General features: G+C 36.5%; 1 protein-coding gene across 1 annotated transcript in view; it reads right to left on the reverse strand.

The window, feature by feature from the left end:
* Positions 1 to 1,017: 1,017 nt before the first annotated feature.
* RAB21 (RAB21, member RAS oncogene family) overlaps positions 1,018 to 24,691 on the reverse strand; it is a 35,491-nt gene continuing 11,817 nt past the window's right edge. The window contains exons 2-7 of the mRNA XM_021678653.2: positions 24,551 to 24,610; positions 23,697 to 23,804; positions 20,147 to 20,210; positions 12,658 to 12,712; positions 11,874 to 11,962; positions 1,018 to 1,810 (exon numbers count right to left, since the gene is read on the reverse strand). Of these exons, the coding sequence (XP_021534328.1) occupies positions 1,668 to 1,810; positions 11,874 to 11,962; positions 12,658 to 12,712; positions 20,147 to 20,210; positions 23,697 to 23,804; positions 24,551 to 24,610 (519 nt within the window). The 3' untranslated portion in view covers positions 1,018 to 1,667. The remainder of the gene's footprint in view (positions 1,811 to 11,873; positions 11,963 to 12,657; positions 12,713 to 20,146; positions 20,211 to 23,696; positions 23,805 to 24,550; positions 24,611 to 24,691) is intronic.

A 24,691-nucleotide genomic window follows, 5' to 3' on the forward strand; every position in this document is an offset into this window, starting at 1 on the left:
CTAGCATCGTAACATCTAGGTGTCAATTCAACTTTAAACCCACTTGGGAAAGTTTAAGCTATTAACTTAAAAATATGGTAGTACTTCTTTAGTAACTGTAACCTCTTTATATCCTCTTAATTGCTCATGCTAACAACTTTATTGCATACTACTGCTTCTTATAAGAAGTAAATCCAGGGACCATTCCATTTTATCTTAGACATAACATTTACTAGTTTTCCAAGCATGACAGAAATGGAAAAATATATATATTAGAACAAGAACAATTTATGTTAATCTCCACAATTTGTGATCCTTCTGTGAGCAGTGTCTGATTCTATTAAAATTAACAAATTTAAGTTCAGTCCTATGCTTAAGGAAAAAAAAAAAACCCTCTAATGAGACTAATTTACAAAGTATACAAGAATAAAATTTTATAATAAATCTTTCCAGTGTTCGCTATAACCACATTACATGAAATGTTTCCCTTCACAGAAACTCAGAAGGACAACTCTTATAAAATGGAACAAACTTCTGTGTTCGTCTCCGGCAACCATTGAACAAATACAATTTGCTCACAAAGGGTTTAAAAGTGCTGCCCCAAGAGAATAAACTACCCCCTAACATGCTGTATGAATGAGTCTTGGCGAGTGGCAACTCTCTGGGACCTCTTCCTCTCTTCTCGTGCCAGTGAACCCATCTCACATAAAGTCTAAGAGAAAACTAAAGCCATTGCAGAAGTGAAACTCAGCATGCTCCACCCAAATACTTCTAAGGTAACCACTTCAAAGCAAAATCAGCAGAATTCATCTCTTTTATCCAAAAAAATCCCCCCCAAAACAACAAAAAACCCCAACAAACCAAAAGGCAAATGCTGTTGTTCAATCATCAGAAAGACTTATAGAGGCAAAAAATATGACAACAGCAATAATTCAAGTAAAGTATATGTGAAAATTTAAACACGCCACTTTCAAGTTAAGACAAAAGTGAAGGGGAGCTATGATCTTTATATCAGAGTCAAAAAGCTTAGGCATTATCACCAAATGTTAATTCACTTTACAGTCATCAATGAGACTATTGTATATATTTTTGCACCTTGCGCTTGTAAAAGCAGATAAAATATTTAATATGTAATTTTACAATGTATTTTACCAGCTCAGCATACAGGTTGTATATAGATTATATCAAAGTAGTAGACAGTTAAGGGGCCTGTGCAAACCTGCAAAAATAGTACTTCAGGTATCTGCTAATAAAAAAAAAAAGAAACAAAAACAGTTTGCTATTTTCTAGAAGTGATACAATTCAAACTACCACAAAATACAAAGGGCTGCAAAAATGTATACCATTCCAACAACATATATAAGTTATTAAATAAAGATTTGATTTAAAAGAATATAAATGAAGCCTTTAAGTAGGTCTTTTCTACATGCATATTATTCCCTATTAAAGAAAAAAATATGTAAAAAGGCCATTGGTAATTGCTTTGTTAACATTTGTAGAAAAATGCCAATTCTCTGGTCACAAACTCCACTAAGTTTAGCACTTAAGGTCTCTGCAGTGTTATAAACGTAATTTAAAATACTGTTAATTCTATAATTCCATTGGTAAAATAATGTGACTTGGAATATGGCAGTCTTCATGTTGAGGGCAATGATCCACAGTTTGTTTAACTTCTTAAGTGTGAACAGTTATCCAGAAGAACAGCAACCTCCACCACCGCTCTGGGCTTGAGGTTCATCATCAATAATCTGTACACCTCGCCTTGCAGATCCTGGTTGACTGGAGCCATTGCCTTTTGCTCTCTCATCCACTTGTGCTGTTTCTATCATCCCTAAGAGAGGGAGAAAACAAATTATTTAGGACCACAACCTATGAGTTTTCTCTATAATTTCAGTATACCACCATGATAGCCATTTCTGACTTTCAACCAATAAGGAAACAAAATATAATAAACATTTTGTCAGCTCACTAAATAGCTTTTCCTGCAAGTTATAAATAGTTAATAGCAACTGTATTTGTCCAGTTGCATCATGGCCACAGTGACATCAATAGAGAAAAAAGTTTTTGCTTTGAACAAGTAACTGTATACAAGTATAATCCTTAAGATTTTCCAAATATACTTAGCAACATGTCAAAGAAGTTCAAATTATTCCACGTGCAACTAATATCTAGGGAATAAGATTTATTCTACAAATAGTAATGTAATACTTTTAAGCAAATAATATTTGAAAGAATGAAAGAGTTTAAGATGAGGGAGGAAGAACAAAGCTGGAGGACTCATGCTATTTGACTTAAAGATATAGCAGAAAGTTACTCCAATAAAGAGTGAGATACTGGTGAAAGGAGAGCTCTAAAGATCAATGAAAGTAATAATACACTATATATGTTAACTAATTGAATTTAAATAAAAAATAAATAAAGATCACTGGAACACTGTCCAGAAATAGATCCCTCATATATGGTCACTTAATTTTTGATGTATGTGCCAAGATTATTCAATGAAGAAAGAATAACCTTTTCAAGAAACAGTATTAGAACTGGACATTTACATGTAAAAAATAAACCTTGATCTATCTATATCTCTCACCATATGTAAAAATTAAAAAATGAATTATGGACCTAACCAGAAATTTCTAGAAGAAAACATAGGAGGAAATCTCTGTAGGAAAAAAATCTTTGTGACTCTGAATTAGGCAAAGATTTCTCATATAAGACACACAAAAAATGAATTATAAAGAAAAACTGACAAATCAGACCTTATTAAAATTTAGAACTTCTGCTCTGAAAGACACAGTTAAAAAATGAAAATAGAAGACACAGATTAGGAGTAAATAGTCACAAAATACATATCTGAAAAGATGAAGAAAGAAAAGAGGGAGTCATTAGAACAATAATTCTTAAACTTGGGTTCAAAGACCCAATGAACAATGGTTTCCAAATTTAGGTGTACAGGAAAATCCAGTATAAGAAAACACCACAAATTCTAATTTCTACTTATTGTTCCTTAACCTTTCAAAATTTCTAGTTTTTCATGTTTTATAAAAATGTACAAAATATATTATTTGTGTATGTTCTATACTTTTTAAATATACATGGGAAATATTCACATTTTTTTCTATAAAGATGTGAGATTTAGGGGCATCTGGGTGGCTCAGTCAGTTAAGTGTCCCTTTCTTGATTTTGGCTAAGGTCATGATCTCAGGGCTGTAAGACTGAGCCCTGTATTGGGCTCCATGCTCAATGCAGAGTCTGCTTGGGATTCTCTCTCTCCCTCTCCCTTCGCCCTTCCCCACCACTCGTGGGTTCATGCACCCGCTCTCTCGCTCTCAATAAAATCTTAAAAAAAAAAAAAAAGATGTGAGATTTATAACATTTCTAAGCTACAGATCTAGAACCTTGGTACTCAAAGTATGGTCTGAGGACCAGAATTATCACCACATGGATGTCTGTTAGAAATGAAAAGCTGAGGCCCACACCAGACCCACTCTATCAAATACACATTTTAACAAGATCTCCAAGTGATTGATAGGTATGTACAAACAGTGAAAATAGAAATAAATTCTCAAATTTTAGTGTGCATCACAATCACATGGAAGGATTGTTAAAACAGATTCTAGGCACCACCTCCAGAGGTTTTGATTCAGTTGGTTTGGGTTGGGCACAAGAATCTGCATTTCTAATACATTCTCAAGTGATGCTGATGCTACTGATCAGGGGACCTCACTTGGAGAATTAAAGCTCTACAAGAATTATGAATGATCTTCAGGTTTTTGTAAAAATGAAATTTACTCCAAAGTATGTGTATATGTATATTTTCCTAGAGACAAAATACACAGTTTCATCAAATTCTCAGAAGAGTTTGAGGTCCATAAATTCAAGGAATATAATTTGACAAAATCGTTTCAATCTATTATTCCATAGACTAGGGTTTTCCTAAGTATGGTATACATTCTATTGGTGATAAACATTTTCCTCTTTTTTAAAAACTTTCTACTATGAAAAAAACTTCAAATATATATATAAAAGTAGAAAAAACAGCATAGGGTGCCTGGGTGGCTCAGTCGTTAAGCGTCTGCCTTCGGCTCAGGTCATGATCCCAGGGTCCTGGGATCGAGTCCCACATCGGGCTCCCCACTCGGCAGGAAGTCTGCTTCTCCCTTTCCCACTCCCCCTGCTTGTGTTCCTGCTCTCGCTATTCTCTCTGTCAAATAAATAAAATCTTTAAAAAAAAAACAACAGCATAATGAAAATCCATTATGTCCATCACACAATTTCATCTATACTAAGCAAGCATCCTTAGTATTATTTTGAATCAAATTCTAGACACGTAATTTTATTCATAATTTTAATATGACCTCAAAAATATAAGGACTCTTTTTTAAAAAAATAAGAACTTTTTTAAAAAGTATAGCCACAACACCATAATCATACCTTAAAAAATTTACAATAATTTTTAAAATAAAGAATAATTCAATTTATTTAAACTAAAAAACAAAACATTTCAACCATTTTTCCCACCCCCAAACCCCTTCCTCTGGCAACCACCAATCTGTTCTCTGTTATCTATGAGATTGGTTTTATTTATTCATTTTTAGATTTCACATACAAGAGGGATCATATGTTATTTATCTTTCTCTGACTTATTTCACTTAGGATAATGCCCTCAGGGGCAGTGGGTGGCTCAGTCGTTAAGCATCTGCCTTCGGCTCACGATCCCAGGGTCCTGGGATTAAGCCCCGCATCGGGCTCCCTGCTCGGCAGGAAGTCTGCTTCTCCCTCTCACACTCCCCCTGCTTGTGTTCCCTCTCTCGCTGTGTCCCTATCAAATAAATAAATAAAATCTTTAAAAAAAAAAAAGAAAAGGATAATGCCCTCAAGGTCCATCCATGTTGTCACAAATGGCAAAATCTCATCGTTTTTTTTGGCTGCATAGTTAGTTTGATGTAGTCCACTTGTTTATTTTTGCTTTTGTTGCTTTTGCTTTCACTGTCAGATTAAAAAAATCAGGGCTATGTCAAGGAGCTTACTGCCTATATTTTCTTTTAGGAGTTTTATGGTTTCAGGTCTTAGGTTCAAGTTTTTGATCCATTTAATTTTTGTGTATGGTGTAAGATAGTGATCCAGGTTCATTCTTTTGCATGTGGCTGTCCAATTTCCCCAACACCATTTATTGAAGAGACTGTCCTTTCCCCGTTGTATATTCTTGACTTCCTTGTCATAAGTTAATTCACTATATATGCATGGGTTTATTTCTGGGCTCTGTATTCTGTTCCATTGATCTGCGTGCCTGTTTTTATGCCAATACCACACTGTTTCACTATAATTCTGTAATATAGTTTGAAATCAGGGAATGTGATGCCTCTAGCTTTGTTCTTCATCTCAACATTGTTTTGGCTATTCAGGGTCTTTTATGGTTCTATACAGATTTTAGGATTCTGTTCTCTTTCTGTGAAAAACGCCACTGGAATTTTTTTAAAAAAGATTTTATTTATTTGACAGAGAGAGAGAGAACACATGCAGGGGGAGTGGGAGAGGGAGGGGGAGAAGCAGGCTTCCCGCTGAGCAGGGAGCCCAATGTGGGGGATCATGACCTGACCTGAAGGCAGACGTTTAACAACTGAGCCACCCAGGCACCCCTGCCACTGGAATTCTGATAAGGACTATGCTGAATCTGCTTTGGGTAGTATGGACATTTTAACAATACTGATTCTTCTAATATATGAGCATGGATTATCTTTCTACTTATTTGTATCTTCTTCAGTTTCTTTCTTGAATGTCTTACAGTTTTCAATATACAGGTCTTTCACCTCTTCTTGAAATTCATTCATAGGTACTTTATCATTTTTGATGTAAATGTAAATGGGATTGTTTTCCTAATTTATCTTTCATTATTAGTGCATGATTTTGCATGTTGATTTCCTATATCCTTCAATGAACCAATTTTATTTATTAGTTCTAACAAGTTTTTTTGATGGGAGTTTTTAGGATTTTCTTTGGGGTTTTGACATATAATGTCATCTGCGAGTACTGACAGTTTTGCTTCTTCCTCTCCAATTTGTATGCCTTTTGTTTCTTTTCCTTGCCTAATTGCTCTGACTAGGACTTCCAATACTATGTTGAATAAAAGTGGTGAGAGTGAGCCTCCTTGTCTTATTCCTGATCTTAAAGGAAAAGCTTTCAGCTTTTCTCCAATGAATATGATGCTAGCTATGGGCTTTCTGTATATAGCCTTTATTATGTTGAGGTATATTCCCTCTATATCCACTTTGTTGAGAGTTTTTGTCATAAATGGATGTTGAATTCTGTCAAATGCTTTTTCAGCATCTGTTGAGATGATCAAATGATTTTATCCTTCATTTTGTCAACATGGTATATCACAATGATGACGTGGATGTTGAACCATCCTTGCATCCCTGGAATAAATCCCACTTGATCATGGTGTCTTTTTGCTATATTCTTGAGTTCAGTTTGCTAATATTTTGTTGAGAATTTTTGCCTCTATGTTCATCAAGGATACCAGCCTGTAATTTACTTTTCTTGTGGTGTCCTTGTCTGGCATTGGTATCAGGGTAATGCTAGTCTTGTAAAATGAGTTTGGGAGAGTTCCCTCTTCTACTTTTTGGAAGCGTTTGAGAAGGACTGGTATTTTAATTCTTCTTTTTTAGCAGAATTCACCAGTGAAGCCATCTGGTCCTGAATTTCTGTTTGCTGGGAAGTTTTTGATTACTGATTCAATCACCTTACTAGTAATCAGTGTGTTCAGAGTTTGTATTTCATTATGATTATTAGTAGGTTATATATTTCTAGGAATTTATCCATTTCTTCTAGGTTGTCTAATTTGTTGGTGTATAATTGTTCACAGTAGTATCTTATGATCTTTTGTATTTCTGTGGTATTAGTTGTAAAGTCTCTGCTTTCATTTCTGATTTTATTTGAGTCCTCCGTTTTTCTTGGTGAGCCTAACTAAAGTTTTTTCAATTTTATCTTTTTAAAGAACCAGTTAGTTTCATTGATCTTTTCTATTGTGTTTTTCTTATCTATTTCATTTATTTCTGCTCTAATCTCTGTTGTTCCCTTCCTTCTCCTAACTTTGTTCTTTTTCTAGTTCTTTGAAGTATAAAGTTATATTATTTGAGACTTTTTAAAAAATGTTTTACTTTTTTTAGTAATCTCTACACCCAATGTGGGGCTTGAATTCACGACCCAGAGATCAAGAGTTGCATGTTCTTCCAACTGAGCCAGCCAGGTGCCCCTATTTGAGACTCTTTTTTACTCTTGAGTTAGGTATTGCTATGAACTTCCCTTTTTTTTTTTTTTAAAGATCTTATTAAGTTACCTCTACATCCAATGTGGGGCTTGAACTCACAACCCTGAGATCAAGAGCCTCAGGCTCCACCAACTGAGCCAGCCAGGCGCCCCTAAACTTCCCTCTTAATACTGCTTTTGCTGGATCCCATAAATGTTGGTATGCTGTGTTTACATTTTTGTTTGTCTCAAGGTATATTTTGATTTCTCTTTTTGATTTCTTCTTTGACTTATTGTTCAGTAGCATGTTATTTGATTTCCACATATTTGTGAAATTCTCAGTTTTGTGTAATTTCTAGTTTTATGCCATTGTGGTTGGAAAGGATGCTTGATATGATTTCAATCCTCTTGAATTATTAAGACTTGTTTTGTGGTTTAACATATAATTTTGGAAAATGTTTCATGTGCACTTGGGAAAAATGTGTATTCTGTTGTTTTTGGATAGAAATGTTCTGTAAATATCTGTTAAGTCCATCTGATTTAACACATCATTTAAAGCCAATGTTTCTTTACTGATTTTCTGTCTGCATAATCCATCCACTAATGTAAGTAGGGTATTAAAGTCCCCTCCGTTATTTGTATTGCTGCCTATTTCTTCCTTTAGGTCTGTTAATATTTGCTTCATATCTTTAGGTGCTCCTGTGTTGGATGCACAAATACTACAAATGTCTTATCTTCTTGTTGGCTTGACCCCTTTATTATTATGTAGTACAGTTCTTTGTTATTACAATCTATGTTTTAAAGTCTATTTTGTCTGATATAAGAATAGCTACTCCAACTTTCTTTTGGTTTCCATTTGCATGGAATATCTTCTTCCATCCCTTCACTTTCAGTCTCTATGTGTCCTGACATCTAACCTGAGTCTCTTATAGGCATATAAATAGGTCTTGTTTTTTTATTCATTCAGTCACTCTTTCTTTTGGAGAATTTAGTCCACTTATATCTAAAGTAATTATAGGTATGTGTTTATGCCATTTTGTTTTCTAGCTGCTTTTATAATTCCTTTCCGTTCTTTTCTTCTTCTCTTGCTCTCTTCCTTTGACATTTGATGACTTACTTCGCTGGTATGCTTATATTCCTTTCTCTTTATCTTTTGCATATTTACTACAAGTTTTTGCTTTGTAGTTACAATGAGGCTTACATATATCAACTTATAACATCTTAAGTTGATCCCATTGTAAAGCTCAACATTATTACTCCCCCACCAATGTTTTATGTTTTTGATGTCACATTTTATATCTTTTCATCTTATGTATCCCTCAACTAATTATTGTAATTATGGTTATTTTTACTACTTTTGTTTTCTAACCTTCATACTAGCTTTATAATCAATAATATACTACCTTTACTAAATATTTACTTTCCAGTGAGATTTCTTCTCTCAAGTGTGTTCTTGTTACCAATTAGCACCCTTTCTTTTCAGGTAAAAGAAGTCCCTTTAACATATCTTTAGGGCAAGTTTGGTGATGATGAACTTTAGCTTTTCCTTGTCTGGAAAATTCTTTATTTTTTTTCTTCCCTTCTGAATGATAATTTTGCCAAGTACAGAATTCTTGGTTTGAAGTTTTTTTCTTTCAGCACTTTGAATATATCATGCTATTCCCTCTGGCCTGCAAAACTGCTGCTGAAAGATCTGCTGATAATCATAAGGCAGGGGGGAGGGAGAATCCCTTGTATGTAACAAGATGTTTTTTGCTTGCTGCTTTTAAAATTCTCTCCTTATCTTTCACTTTTGACATTTGCTTAATAATGTATCTTTGGTGTGGATCTCTTTAGGTTCCTCTTATTTGGAACTCTCTGGGCTTCCTGGACTTGGATGTCTGTTTCCTTACCCAGGCTGGGGAAGTTTTTAGCCATTATTTCTTCAAATAAGATTTCTGCCTCTTTCTCTCTCTTCTCCTTCTGGAATCCCTCGGATGCAAATGTTAGGCTATCTGATGTTGTCTTATAAATCCCTTAAACGATCTTCAATTTTTTCACTTTTTTTTCTTTTTGCTTTATCCCTTTCACTTTTTTCTTTTTGCTGCTCTGATTGGGTGAGTGCCACTGCCTTGTCTTTGAGTTGACTAATCATTTCTTCTGATTCATCTAGTCTGATGTTGAATATCACCAGTGTATTTTTCAGTTCGTTTATTGTATTCTTCAGCTTTGTGATTTCTACCTGGTACTTTCTTATATTTTCCATCTCCTGTTGGAAGGTCTCACTGTGTTCATCCGTTCTTCTCCCCAATTCAGTGATCATCTTTATAACCATTACCTTGAACTCCTTATCAGGTAAATTACTTATCTGTTCCACTAAGGTTTTTTCCCGAGGTTTTATATTGTTCTTTCATTTGGAACATACTCCTCTGTTTCTTCATTTTGTGTGACTCTCCATGTTGTTTTCTATACAGTAAATGGAACAAGCAGCCTATTATATTTTTAATGGCTCCCAGTAGTTGAGGATGTCCCAAGACCTATCAGTTCCCAAAGGGGAGGATCTCAGCACCTAGATTCAGAGTGACTGGAAGCCCAATCTTTAGGCATCGGCTTTCAAAAGTATGCAGATATAGGGATGCCTGGGTGGCGCAGCTGGATGAGCCTCCAACTCCTGGTTTCAGCTTAGGTCGTGATCTCAAGATCATGGGATCGAGTCCTGTGTGGGGCTCCATGCTCAGAGGCAGAGTCTGCTTGGGATTATCTCTCCTCTCCCTCTGCCCTTTCCCCCACTCATGCTTTTCCTCTCAAATCTTAATAAAACAAAAAACCCCAAAAGTATGCAAATATATAGTCCTATAGGACTGCAATCATAAGCCCCACTGGCCACGAGGGCCAGGTGATCTGGAGGTATCCCCTGGATAGCAGTCACAAAAATTAGGGCTCCAAACAAATGGAAAAGCTCTTCCTATGAGCAAGCTAGAACAGGTAGAAGAAGAGCACCAAGATGGTGCTCACAGCCTACTGTCCTTGAAAGCAGCTCCAGAGGCCACTAAATTTGTCCCAAACCTGAAACTTGCCCCTCAGGCCACAGTCATGATGACTAGCTAACAGGCATCCTTCACAGAAAAATTGAGCTTGTGGGTCTGTTGCTACTTGCTGTGTCCTGTGGGTGGTAGTTGTTTAAGAACTCTTTCTCTGTTGCTTACAGTCCCATGGGACCCATGACCATAAGCCCCATTGGCCACCAGAGCCAGGTAATGCAGAGGTATCCCCTGGCAGCAGTCGTAAGAATTGGGTACCAGACAGGGGTATGAGCTCCTTTCTGAGTAACATCAATTATTAAAGTCCAATGGGACCAAGAATACAAGCTCCCCTGGCCTCTAGGCCAGGTGATCAAGATAGATTTCCTAGGTGGCAGCTGCAAAAATTGGGGCACCAGATGTGTGTAAAAGCTCCCCTCTGGGAGATAATGGTGCTCTGGAGCACAGCAGTGGGAGAGCATGAAGATTGTGCCTGCCAGTCTCTGTCCTGGGAGAGTATTCTATCAGCAGGCTCCTAGATGTGTGTTAAACTATATGCCTTTAATATAAGCAGGTGAGCCTCCCTCACTTTAAGTTGGTGTGATCAGCTGCCTCTGAGCTGGGACCTGGGGCAAGTGAGTCCAAGCGCAAGCCCTTCAAGAGCAGTTTTTAAGACTGCTTCAGTCTTGTAGGTCTTGGGATGTGAGCCATGCTGGTTTTCAAAGTTAGACAGGGGAATCATCTCTCATTTATATCTTAAAAGTTGAGATGCCCACTGTGGGGTTCAAAGTCTTCACTCCTTAGGGAGAAGCTATGGGTTTTTCAGTTCCCTTCTGGTTGTGGGTCACACCAGGGATGGCGTTTATGGCAAGATTGTGTTACAGCCTCTTCTACCCTCTTAGGTGTGGTTTTCTTCTTGTTTGTCCAATGTACAGCTGTCATTCAACCAGCCTTTAGGTTTTTTTTTTAAGAGGAAGTTGTTCCATATATAGCTTTAGACTCAGTGTGTCTAGAGAAGATAAGTTGGAGATCTTCTGATGTGACTATCTTGAACCAGAACCTCAATAATTTTTTTTTAAAGATTGACTTTACTGTTTTTATTTATTTATATTTTCTTCAAGTAGGCTCTACACTCAATGTGGGGCTTGAACTCAGGACCCTGAGATCAAGAGTCCCATGCTCTACTGACTGAGCTAGCGAGGTGCCCCTCAATAATTTCTTAATATCATCAAATATCCAGTGAGTGTTCACATACTCTGTACTGTCTGACAAATATTCTTTTTCACTACGTTGTCAAATCAAGACCCAAATAAGATCCATCCACCACAGCAGGTTGTTACGTCTCTTAAATCTGTGTATTCTCCTTCTATTTTTATTTTTGATAGTTATGCATTTATTTTAATGTGTAGTTGGCACATACCATCTCCATGATTTCATTATCTATTAACTACTTCTTGAAATAGGGCTAAAGTAGATCTTTAAGCTTTAAAAAATGAGTTTAAGAAAAAATATTAAGCAAATAATAGTACTGGTAGATGTGAGAAATCATTAATGTGGTCATTAATGGAGACTATAAAACATCACTTAAAAAATATTACCAATATTTTTAGAAGAAAAATTTTTAAATATATAAAATCTGAGTATACCTACTTTTACAAAGGTCAAGAAAGAGTTCCTCAATTCCTTTGTTCTGTTTGGCTGAAGTATGATAATGTTTTGCTCCCACAGATTCTGCATACCTTAAAAAAAAAAAGTAACATCAGTGATTGATAAAAAATTTTATTTTTGTCGTAACTGCTATTTGAATTTTTTTAAGTAGCAATTTTAGTGACTTATTACTAATTAACCAACATTTAGTGAAATTAAGATACACTGAACCAAATTTTTTTTTTTTTTTAAGATTTTCTTTATTAATTTATTTGAGAGAGAGAATGAGACAGAGAGAGAGAGAGCATGAGACGGGGGAGGGTCAGAGGGGGAAGCAGACTCCCTGCTGAGCAGGGAGCCCGATGCGGGACTCGATCCTGGGACTCCAGGATCATGACCTGAGCTGAAGGCAGTCGCTTAACCAACTGAGCCACCCAGGCGCCCTGAACCAAATTTTAAATAAGAACATAAGGATAACAGACTTGAAATTTTTAAGTTAATTTGGAACCCAAATACTTTAATAAAAGTTTTTGTGACTATTTGATTATGATAGGTTTTTTTTTTGGCATCACTCTTTACATTTTTTACTAAAATCAAAAAGAGAAGTGAGAATGGAATATTTTTAGATGTTGTCAAAAGTCCAGAATTTACCAGTGCTTCACTGAATCCAATAGCTCACTTTATATTAAGAGGTTTGAGTAATACCTAAATGGTAAAGCACACTGTGCAAAGAGAAAGACTTCTACTAGGGAGTGACTAGAGGGAGGGGGAAAGGGAAAACACTTACGATTCTGCTTCTTGAATGGAAACGTGTCTCTCCTTTTCCAGGTCTATTTTATTACCTAGTTTGAAAAAGCAAAAATGCCTATTCTTAATATTGATTCATTTTTATAACAAAACAAAGCCAATTCTAAATACACAGTAGCCATTTTAATTACCTTGAAAAATAATACAAATCCCCATCAGACTTCTACATTTCCTTAAACCCTATGATAGGAGGGTTGATCATGACTGCAAGGTAAATGCCTCAATGTCCTTCAAATGGCCCAATGCATATCCCTCCTGAAGCTGCAGCCTCTGTCAGAGAAAATAACTTTTCCAAAGAGATGGGCACTTTTCCTTGATTTAGGATATAATGGAGACTAACAGTCACTTGGGAACCGAGGAATAAACTATGATTCTTAGCCAAATGTAAATGGTTCCCAATCAACATACAGCCAGTCAATAATTAAGCAAGGCTACCTTACTATTCATGAAATATATTAGGATAGACTCTTGGACCCTAAGGTATTTTGGTTTCCTGATATGAACCGGTTAAACATAGCATTTAAACGTATGGCCTTTTAAGCACTTCACTACCACAGGAGAGGAAACTGTACTGTTTAACAACATGAGAGAACTTAATACATGCACATCATACAAATTTAAAATTACTGAAAATAAGTTTAGCTCTTCTTAAACAATGGGACAAAACTGAGATTATGCTAAAAAGCCACTAGAATAAAAGTGAAGAAACTGCAAAATGCAGATTCCTTAATAAATACAGTGTAGAGGTTAAGGTGAGTTGGCTGGACACACAGAATACTAAAGGTAATGGAAATAACAGAAAAAGGAGAAAATACCCTAAGAAAGGATATTTCTTTTTATTTTATTTTATTTATTTATTTGAGACAGAGAGAGCACAAACAGGGGTAGCAGCAGGCAGAGGGAGAGGGAAAAGGAGAAGTAGGCTCCCCGCTGAGCAGGGAGCCCAATGCGGGGCTCGATCCCAGGACCCTGGGATCAGGACGTGAGCCGAAGGCAGACACTTAACAACTGAGCCACCCAGATGCCGCAGAAAGGATATTTCAAACAAATATTTTCATTTCTATTATGACTTATAAGGGGAGAAAAAGGAAACCTTTGTAAATAAGGTCATCTTTTCTTGGGACCTTAGAGAATCTAGAAGACAATTTCAGATAAGGACTAAAGTAAGCACCCACTGAAAGATCCAATGTTTATAACTGAGAAGTACAAGCCCAGAGATTCTGTATATGGAGGACCTAAAATAATCTGAGCACCCAATTGCGGGCAGCTGCAAGTAACTATCTGACACCATAGCCAAAGCATGAGAAGGAAACAGACTATATACTAAAGCTTAGTGATTACCAACAAATTCAGTAATGAACTGTTCCTTTTTTGAACAGTTATCTGTTTAACTCAGCAAGAAGAACATTTTAGTTCTGATTTCCTACATTATATCTGTCAATAAAATTTTAAATTTGCTAAATATTACAGCCAATACATCTGACAGTCACCTGAAGAAAAACAAGTTTTATGCTATGAAGAATGTAAAAAGCACCACCTAGTGGCCAGTGGTTCCAATAAACAGAGGCACAAGAATTCTGCCACTCAAGGCAAAACGGAAGACTTTTGTTCCAATTAACTAAAACCCTATGAGTTGTTTTTCTCAATCTCTAATTCCTCTGCTTTCAAATTCTACCAGAATTATCAACATCCATTTTTTAAAAAATGAAGATAAAGATAATTTGAGTAATGCCTCAAATGAATATCTGAGGAAAATTATTCGTTTATCATTAAAATAGCTAGCTTTTTTAGTAAGCTAATTACTATTTTAAAGAAAAAAAAATTTTTTTTTTTTAAAGATTTTATTTATTTATTTGACAGAGAGAAACACAGCGAGAGAGGGAACACAAGCAGGGGGAGTAGGAGAGGGAGAAGCAGGCCTCCCGCCGAGCAGGGAGCCCGATGCGGGACTCGATCCCAGGACCCTGGGACCACGACCTGAGCCGAAGGCAGACGCTTAACGACTGAGCCACCCAGGCGCCCCGAAAAAAAATTTTTTTTTACCACTATTCCTTTCAACAATCAGTGTCCATAAAGGGATTAATAACACAGATTAAGTCATAAAAAACTGCATTTTGGTGACTGACATCTTTCCAAACTCAAAACCTTGTTAGTGCCTATAGTTGTTAAAGGCAAGACATCTGAAGGATTAAGGCTTTGGGGCTCATCTATTTCAATGTTACTATGCAGCTATATAGGGAACTTTCTAATAGGCTTGAAACACCTGAAAACAAGGATTACCACCAACTAAAGTATAGTACTATAAAAATTAGGGGGAAAAAGTTGGCTGAAGCTATTGGAGAGGAAAGGGAAAAGCCACCCTGCTAAGAATAGTAAGAACTTTATCTTCTTTATAAATACAGATTTGAATTAAGAACATGAAAGGGCAGATGGCCTAATGGCAGTAAAGGGCTGGAACCTTATTTTGCTTAGACTGTATGGTGGTATATGGGCCAGTCAAAAGAAGCCTTCAAAGGCTTTAAACCTGATAAAGCTTGTTTTTATGTCCTGGATCACTTCATAACTATGTAATTTTGGGGAAAATTACTAACCTCTCTTAGTATCACTCTGTACAAATGTAGCTAACAAACTTAGCATGGTTGATATGAAAATATGATAATATAAAAGACCTAGCATATAGTACATGCTCAATAAAGCAGTTATTAATATCAGCTTTATTCATCACAGTGAATGATCAAATGGAAAATCATATTATTATGAGAAAATTAAAGCCCATGATAGGCAACACATTTTTTACTACCACCCTGCTAGCTTCATCTAGCTGATTTAGTTACTCCAACACTCTAGGAAGTCTTCCTTTAACTTCCCTCCCCCCCAAATATAGTTTGGTTTGCTTTAGTGCTATCACAGCACTCTGTACTTCCCCCTTCATAGCATTTATTGTAATATATAATAACAGCGTGTTCTTCTCCCTCTCTCTACACAATAAGCTCTGGGAAGATAAGGACCATATCTATTTTGTTCACTTATTTTTATACTACACTATTCCCAAGGCTGGTACATAGTAAGCAATATATAATGTTGGTTAAGAATATGGGCTTGATCTAGCAGACAGACCTAAGTTAAAATCCTAGGTCTACCTTAACTAGCTATGTACTTTGGGAAGTATCAAGCTCTTAGCCCACTTCTCATGTGTGAAATGGAAATGGCAACAATACCTTCTTGTAGTGCTGTCAGAAGACTTAATGAAAGCATAAATGTATAGTTCTTAGGACAGTACCTAGGACTCAATAAATGGTAACTATTATTAAAAATAACTATTTGTTTAACAAACATACAAATGTTAAGGACAGACTAGAAGCAAAATATTATCAAATAAAGCAACCACAGCTAAGAGTGCTAATCTGAGAGGGAAAAATCTCTGCTAGCAAAGTATGGAGTTCTCCATTACTGGTTAACACATTATAAGTGGTTTAGATAAGGACCTAGAAGGTTAAGTATTTAATTGACATGAAAAAGCCAGGAGATGATACCATCAAATATAAAGATTCAGAAATATGATGAGTTGAGGGCGCCTGGGTGGCTCAGTTGGTTAAGCGACTGCCTTCGGCTCAGGTCATGATCCTGGAGTCCCTGGATCGAGTCCCGCATCGGGCTCCCTGCTCAGCAGGGAGCCTGCTTCTCCCTCTGACCCTCCCCCCTCTCATGTGCTCGCTCTCTCTCATTCTCTCTCTCTCAAATAAATAAAATCTTTAAAAAAAAAAAAAAAAAAAAGAAATATGATGAGTTGAAATTCCTACACTTAAGTTTAAATAACTTAATTATAAAAGAAAATGATGGGAAAAGCTTGACAGAAAAGCAATACTTATAAAAAAGTGATTCAGATTTTTGTTAACTATAATCTATGTAAAAGAGACACTGTGACATGGATGCTAAAAAATGTATGCAATCTTGGGCAGTGTTGGCAGAATGATAATGGGAGAATTTTAAAAAGAGAGTCATTTAAGTATACATTGGCTCAACAATGTTTGGATTCTAGTGTTCAAGTGCAGAAGACACATTTATACACTGAAATAAACCTAGGAAAAAATAATCAGGATGGTAAGAATGTCTACAAGTTAAACCAAATGAAAAGCAATTGAAGACTACAGAATATAAGATTTCAGGTGAACCATCCAAATGTTTGAAAGGGTGTCTTATTTAGAGGAAAAGGACCAAATATTTGTCAAATGCCATCTCTATGCCAAGTGTTTTCCAAATTATTATTTAATTTTCATTAAATTATATAGAATCCTGGGAAGCCAGGAGATGATACCATCAAACATAAAGATTCAGAAACATGATGAGTTAACACTGGGAAGCAGTGTTATTATTTTGAATTCAGTAATAGAAGAATGAATTTAGTAATAGAAGAATGAATAAACACTGAACTACTATTAAAAAAAAGAATGAAAATCAGTATGTGGAAAAAATAATGTAAATGCCTATCAATAACAAAAGGATAAACTGTGGAATATTTATAAAGTATTAGAGAGCAAAGAGAATAAAATGAACTACAACTATATACAAAAACATAGGAAAATCCTGCAAACATAATGTAAAGCCAAAAAAAAAAAAAACATAATACAAGAGTTCATACTATATAATTTCATTTATATAAAATTCAAAACAAAACTAGTTCATGCAGAGAAAGACATGTATCATATGATCTCACTGATATGAGGAATTCTTAATCTCAGAAACAAACTGAGGGTTGCTGGAGTGGTGGCGGGTGCGAGGGATGGGGTGGCTGAGTGATAGACATTGGGGAGGGTATGTGCTATGGTGAGCGCTGTGAATTGTGTAAGACTGTTGTATCACAGACCTGTACCTCTGAAACAAATAATACATTGTATGTTAAAAAAAAGAAGATAGTAGGAAGGGAGAAATGAAGGGGGGGAAATCGGTGGGGGAGACGAACCATGAGAGACTATGGGCTCTGAGAAAGAAACTGAGGGTTCTAGAGGGGAGGGGGGGGGATGGGTTAGCCTGGTGATGGGTATTAAAGAGGGCACATTCTGCATGGAGCACTGGGTGTTATGCACAATGAATCATGAAACACTACATAAAAAACTAATGATGTAATGTATGGTGATTAACATAACATAAAAAAAAAACTAGTTCATGCAGTACAAAGACAAGACAGTATCTGGAGGTGGGCAATGGTAAGGGGAAGGCAGCTGGGGTAGTGTTGGGATGAAAAAGAAACACAGGTGAGACCTCTAAGTTACTTGTTTACACAGGTATGTTAAATTTGTGAAATTTTCCTTTTGTGGTAAATGGGCTCTCAAACTTCTTTCAACAATGAATTGCAACTAAAATTCCATGTCACACTTGCCAATAGAAAAGGAACGAGAGCTTTTTTAGACTTTATACCAATCATTAATAAACATTATATAACATTAAATGAGGATTATCTGACCCTACTTGGGATAGTAAGCTACCAGCAATATTCCTAAAACTTCTTATAATATGAACATGAAGAATATACAGTTCAAATTAATTATTCTTTTTTTAAAGATTTTATTTATTTATTTGAGAGACTGAATGAGAGAGAGAGAGAGCACTTGAGAGGGGGGAGGGTCAGAGGGAGAAGCAGACTCCCCGCCGAGCAGGGAGCCCGATGCGGGACTCGATCCAGGGACTCCGGGATCACGACCTGAGCCGAAGGCAGTCGCTCAACCGACTGAGCCACCCAGGCACCCTCAAATTAATTATTCTTAAGCTTTATTTATCCAGCTGTTTTTTAAAAAATGTTACTTTGTAACCTGGGTCAAGTAACAAACTCTTGAGGCTTCTTTGACTTTAAGTATATTTAGTCATTTCTTTCCCTCTTCTGAGAGATAACCAGAATCCCAAATAATCAAATCTGTAGTTAGTCACCTATTGTGACTACTTCCATTCCCATTAAGTCCCAGACACCAGACAAAGCCAGGCCAAACTCACTAATGACTAGCTATAGCTTTGGCCCAAACTCCCATGTGGCCTACTATTCCCGTGGTGCCATTCTGAAATACTCTTGCCATCTAGCCTAACATCTAGTATCTAGACTTAAAAAGTAGGTCAGATAATCTCCTTGGCGTCTTCCCCGAGACATGCGCCCTGATCTGGAACTGTAGAGTTTGCCAATCTAATGGTGAGACAATATAAGAAATGTAAACTCTTAATTTAAAAAAAAAATTCTTAAAAGTCAAATGTGCCCACATTGACCATTCCATTCTAGGTCCTCCACTAAAACTACCCTGGTTTCTTCTAGGCCATTGCTATTCTACCAGTCATGCAGAAAGAAAGAAAACAGCATGAGGCTATTCATCATAAGGATTAATAACAAAGCATAGGAATCAGAATGACTTCAATTCATATCCCATCTCCAAAAGCTGCTTGATATTGCGCAAGTTATCAAGTATCTCCAGGGCTCAGCTTCCTCTATAAAGCCCTTCTGGGCGCCTGGGTGGCTCAGTCGTTAAGCGTCTGCCTTCGGCTCGGGTCATGATCCTGGGGTCCTGGGATCGAGTCCTGCGTTGGGCTCCCTGCTCTGCGGGAAGCCTGCTTCTCCCTCTCCCACTCCCCCTGCTTGTGTTCCTGCTCTCGCTATGTCTCTGTCAAATAAATAAATAAAATCTTTAAAAAAAAAAAAACCCCTCCTAAAATTATGAGAATTACATGAAATAATGTCTACTAAGAACACAGCATAGGGGCGCCTGGGTGGCTCAGTCATTAGGCGTCTGTCTTTGGCTTGGGTCATGATCCCAGCGTCCTGGGATCAAGCCCCACATCGGGCTCCTTGCTCAGTGGGAAGCCTGCTTCTTCCTCTGCTTGTGTTCCTGCTCTCCCTGTCTCTCTCTCTGTCAAATAAATAAATAAAAAATCTTTAAAAAAAGTATAGAAATTATAAAGAAAAAGGGAACCAAAGAGAAATTCCAGAAGTCCAAGAGTGAGTTCTAGAGTTCCTTTATTTTACCCATTAAGAATATTCCTCCACCCTAGTATCATGATTTGCTCATATCCTCGAGAGTCAAATTTGTCCTTAACTCAAAAACGTGTATAGTTAAATGTATAAAACAAGAATACTAGCCTAAGTCGTTAGTTTTAATTTTATTTTAAAGTAGTTCCTAAATTCTTTTTTTCTAAAGAAAATCTTATGATGAAAAACTAAAGATCAAATTGAAGCAAGTTGGGAGTTGAAAGTTTACATGGTTAGTTTCCCATTTGTTCCCCAAGGTCTTCCCTGAAGTCTGAATCTCCTGAAAGATCACTTCCAAATCATAAATTACTCTAAAATATTAAATATTAAAATATCATTCTTCTTCCTTTCTCATATTACTTTAAAAATGAGAATTACTTATTTGCTATTCTCTAATAACATTAAGGAAACAAAGCATTTTTTTTTGAAACAGAGGACATTTTTTTAAAAAAGTAATGATACTTACCAACTATACATAAACAGATTTCATTTCCCAACATTTTCCGTAATTCTTTGACCCAGTTTTTTACCTGTGTATACAAAAGAGTAAATAGTAAATCCTGTTGCCACGACTATCATTACAACACCCAAAACTCCACATTGTCAAAATACCTCAGAATTTGTCTAACAGCCCATATATTTAGTTACTAGAAATGTTTAAGTGTAGGATCAGTTATTGACAAACTATATTGCAAACTACAACATACAAACATCCAATGGAATGATCTCTCTCTAGATCTACACAGAGGTATAAACAGAAATACCTGTAATTATAATTTTTCGTAAATCTTTCACAGATCCAAGCAAAACTATTCACTAGAGCAAAAGCATGTCAACTCCAGCCTCTGATAACAGATGCTTGTAGAGTCACTTTGGCCTTAAGAATATCTTAAAATTAAAAGTCTTTTGTATTCTAATTGGTTCTAAATTAGAGGGCATAGAAGCTTCTGTGTCACACACTTAAAAGGGGGAAAACTGTATATGGGCACCAAAAAGAGTACCAGAATAAATTCTCATCCTTTAGTGTATGATAGGTTTTTTCAACTTCAGCACTACTGATATTTTGGCTCAGATTAACTCTGTTGTGAGGGACTGCCCTATGCAATGTATGATACTGAGCAGCATCCCTGGCCTCCTACCCACTAGATATCAGTACCACCCTCCAGCTGTGATAACCAAAGATGTCTCCAAACATTGCCACCTCCTGTGGAGAACCACTGGTATACAATGACTCCAGTAACAAACAGATTCTTCATTATGGATGAAGCACAGCAGTAGGCACAGTTAAGTACACTCAAGTTAAGTAAATTAATCTTTTGAACTCATGATTTTAAATATGCTGATTACAATAAAATAGGATAAAGAACAAACTTAAATACCTCCTTCATTTTTTGTAATGGAATTTAATTTCCATGTAATCAAATCACACAGAACTTATACATCTTCCTAAAAAAATGCACAAACATCTTTAAATTATAAAAGTTACAATAAATACGTGGTAAGTAAGCATTTACTGTGCATCTGATGCTACAATACAAATGTAACAGTCCCACACTCCTGTTTTCTGCAAGAATGCAGAGGAACTGTCTTTAATACACCCCAAACTTATAAAAGGAAAGGTAATCAATATCATCACCTTATCTTTCTCAGAGCACTGAACCATAGTTTTCTCAGTACAGCCCCATTTTTTTTTTATTCACATGTATGCAGAAAGTTTTTAGAGAAGTACTGAACTTCTATCCCTAGTTGATGTCACATAAGAAAAATGTGACAATTTGGTATGAAATGTACATCCTCATCATTTCAAAGGAAACATGCCAGAATCCAATTACACATTACTCTACTCCCTGTATAGGTAGTATCAAAACCTACTAAATCTAACCAACTTTTTAAAAAAATGTGTTATTCATCTGCAAATAGATCCCCTTCTGCAGGCATCCTACTCATTATCTCCATACATTCTGTGGTGAGTTAGAAATGGTTACATATTTTTTACCAATCCTCTCATCAAGAGGTAGAGTCTTGGAGGGGGGCGGAAGTCCCTGCTCAGCGGGGAGCCTGCCTCTCCCTCTCCCCCTGCTTGTGCTCTCTCTCGCTATCTCTCTCTCTCTCTCTCAAATAATTAAAATCTTTAAAAAAAAAAAAAAGAGGTAGAGTCTATTTCCCCTCCCTCTGAAGCTGGGCTAGCCTTGTAACTTGCTTTGACCAAGAGAATGTGGCAGAAGTAATGCTATGCCAGCTCCAGACTTAAGCCTTAAGAAGGCCTGGCTGCTACTCTTAGGATCCAGTTGTCAATGTACACAGCTTAGGCTAGAATATGGAATAATGAGGGAGCATGTGGGAGCATCCTCCAGAGGATGAGACACCAGATGGAGTGAGAGGCTGTAAGGAGGAGAACAGGCCTTCCTAGATGGTCCTGGCCCCACCAAACTCAAAGTTTAATGCAGCTGCATGAGTGACTCCAATGACACCACAGGACCTGCCCAGTCAACCCACAAAATCATGAGAAATAATACAACACTGTTTTAAGCCACCAAGTTTTGGGGGTTTTGTTATGCAGCAAGAGATAAATGGTCACTTTTCAACCTAAAAGACTCAACCTTCTGTTAATAAAACACTCAAACCGTTTCCATTTATGTCAAAAGGCAGGAAGAGACAACAAACAAGAGCCCCCAAATAAATTTTTCAAGTATCACTAAACCTGCAAGTTATTTTATCATTCCCTTTTTCTACACCTTGGACTGAATTTTTCCACATGTAATAATCCAAGGACTAATGTGCATTGTTGCTTCATCAATTAAATACTGAAAAACAAATGGAAAAAAAAAAAAACCCACCTAAAACTAAAACTAAAAAGGCAAGCAATTTCAACAGGAACAAACCTGTAACTCAAGGCAAGTAAACTTTCTGCCATGGAAACTACCCCTTTTAGTTACATACCCTTGACAAATTTATTCCAAGAGGGGCTTTCAGAGGAAGGGTGAAATAAGTAATTAATCACCATCCTGACTGTGATGAGAATTCAGAGGTAAGTTTAATGGAAACTTATCTTCGGTTCCAAACAACTTTAAAAATTCTACATTTGTGGTTTATGTTTAAAAGAGGGGTGAAAGGCAACTGGGTGGCTCAGTCAAGCATCTGCCTTCAGCTCAGGTCATGATCCAGGGGTCCTGGGATGGAGCCCTGCTTCGGGCTCCATGCTCAGCAGCAAGTCTGCTTCTCCCTCTGCCCTCCCCCTGCTCATGCTAATAATTATAAAATCTTAAAAAAAAAAAAAAAAAAAAAAAGAGGGGTGAAAAATAATGAAGAAGGTTTAAAATAAACGCTAACTAGACTGTCATTTAAAATTTATATTATATCCTTCAGGACATTTAGTGAGAAGAAAGAGTTTAAACTTGATTTAGGTCTTCCTTTTCCTCTTTACAATTAGGGAGCCCATGCAGCCATACCAAGTATTCACATGCTTAGTATATATGGAATCAAGAAATACATGTGATTTTTCTTTAATAGGGAGAAAAAAAAGCTCTTTGATTTTTATGAAGTTTTATTTCGAATTATTTCCCTTTCCTAATATCTGAGAGAGCCATGTAATAAACTTATTAATAACTGTTATTCAAAATGTAAACATGAATACTGCATTAACAAATATGAGTGGTAACCATTTACGCACAAGTTTATTTTACTTTTATTTATTTATTTTTTTTTATTTTTTTAAAGATTTTATTTATTTATTTGACAGAGGTAGAGAGCACAAGTAGGCAGAGCGGCAGGGAGAGGGAGAGGGAGAAGCAGGCTCTCCACTGAGCAGGGAGCCTGATGCGGGCCTCGATCCCAGGACCCTGGGATCATGACCTGAGCCGAAGGCAGACGCTTAACAACTGAGCCACCCAGACGCCCCTATTTTACTTTTAAAACCAAGACTAATCACATTAGTAAATAAGGGCATGTGAATGGAGACTTGAAAAATCAGTGTTGTTACTCTGTTTAAGTCATCTACCCATAAGTAAATAGAATACCTTCTGAAAGGAATCTTCATCTGTTATATCATAAACTAAAATAGCTCCATTTGAATCTCTGTAGTAAATTGGACCCAATGCATGGAATCTCTCTTGACCTGCTGTATCCTAAATAAAGCAACAAACACTTATTAGATCAGAAGAAAAAAATACATCTGCTATTGCAACTACAGTAAACTTTTGATTAATTGGAAAGTGGGACATGAAGTTACGGATAACCTCAAAACACCACTAAAAAAAAAAACAAAAACAGGTTACAAAAAATTTTTAAAAGTTACAAACAATATTTAATGTTTTACTATTATACAAAAGTTACTTCTCCCCTCCCGACCCTCTTACTCCTCAGCAAACTTCCCACCCCCATTAAAAAAACAGTTCAGAATACCCAAGATGGCATTATAAGCCAGGAATAGGCCTTGCCCTAAATTTAGGTTCCACAGGGGGAAAAGACAAGGAAAGAGAGCATGCACCAGGACTACTGGCCAAAAGGTACTCCGATGCATTACCCTTGCCCTACTCTCTACTAGCCATTCCCTTGGAAAGTGGGAACATGGAAACACAGAGCGGGAAAAGGCCAATCAGGCTGTCCACCCACCCTGTTCTTTCTCGGACATGGAATCCCTCTGAGTTTACCCTTCCCCCAGCTCAAAGGTTATGATAAGCAATATTCCTGTACACAACTGTAAAATTCTTAGCCTGATTTTAGAAAAAATGTTTATTAAAAAACAGCTTTGGCTAAACTTAAACTTACAAAAAAATCCAGAAATTCAAACTCCTATTCCCGAGCCAATTAGTTATTAGAGTACAAAGAATTGCAGAAACCTTCACTCACTCAATTGAAAAGGTTAACTTACCCATATAGCAAGGTTTACTCTTTTCCCACCAATATTTAACTTCTTCGTTAAGAATGATGCCTAAGAAAAGAGATATACATTAAACAATATTTCATATAAAGTAATGTTTCTTATCCTAAGAACTACAGATGGAAGAATAAT

This window comes from Neomonachus schauinslandi, chromosome 5 (assembly GCF_002201575.2).
Source record: "Neomonachus schauinslandi chromosome 5, ASM220157v2, whole genome shotgun sequence".
Classification (NCBI taxonomy): Eukaryota; Metazoa; Chordata; class Mammalia; order Carnivora; family Phocidae; genus Neomonachus; species Neomonachus schauinslandi.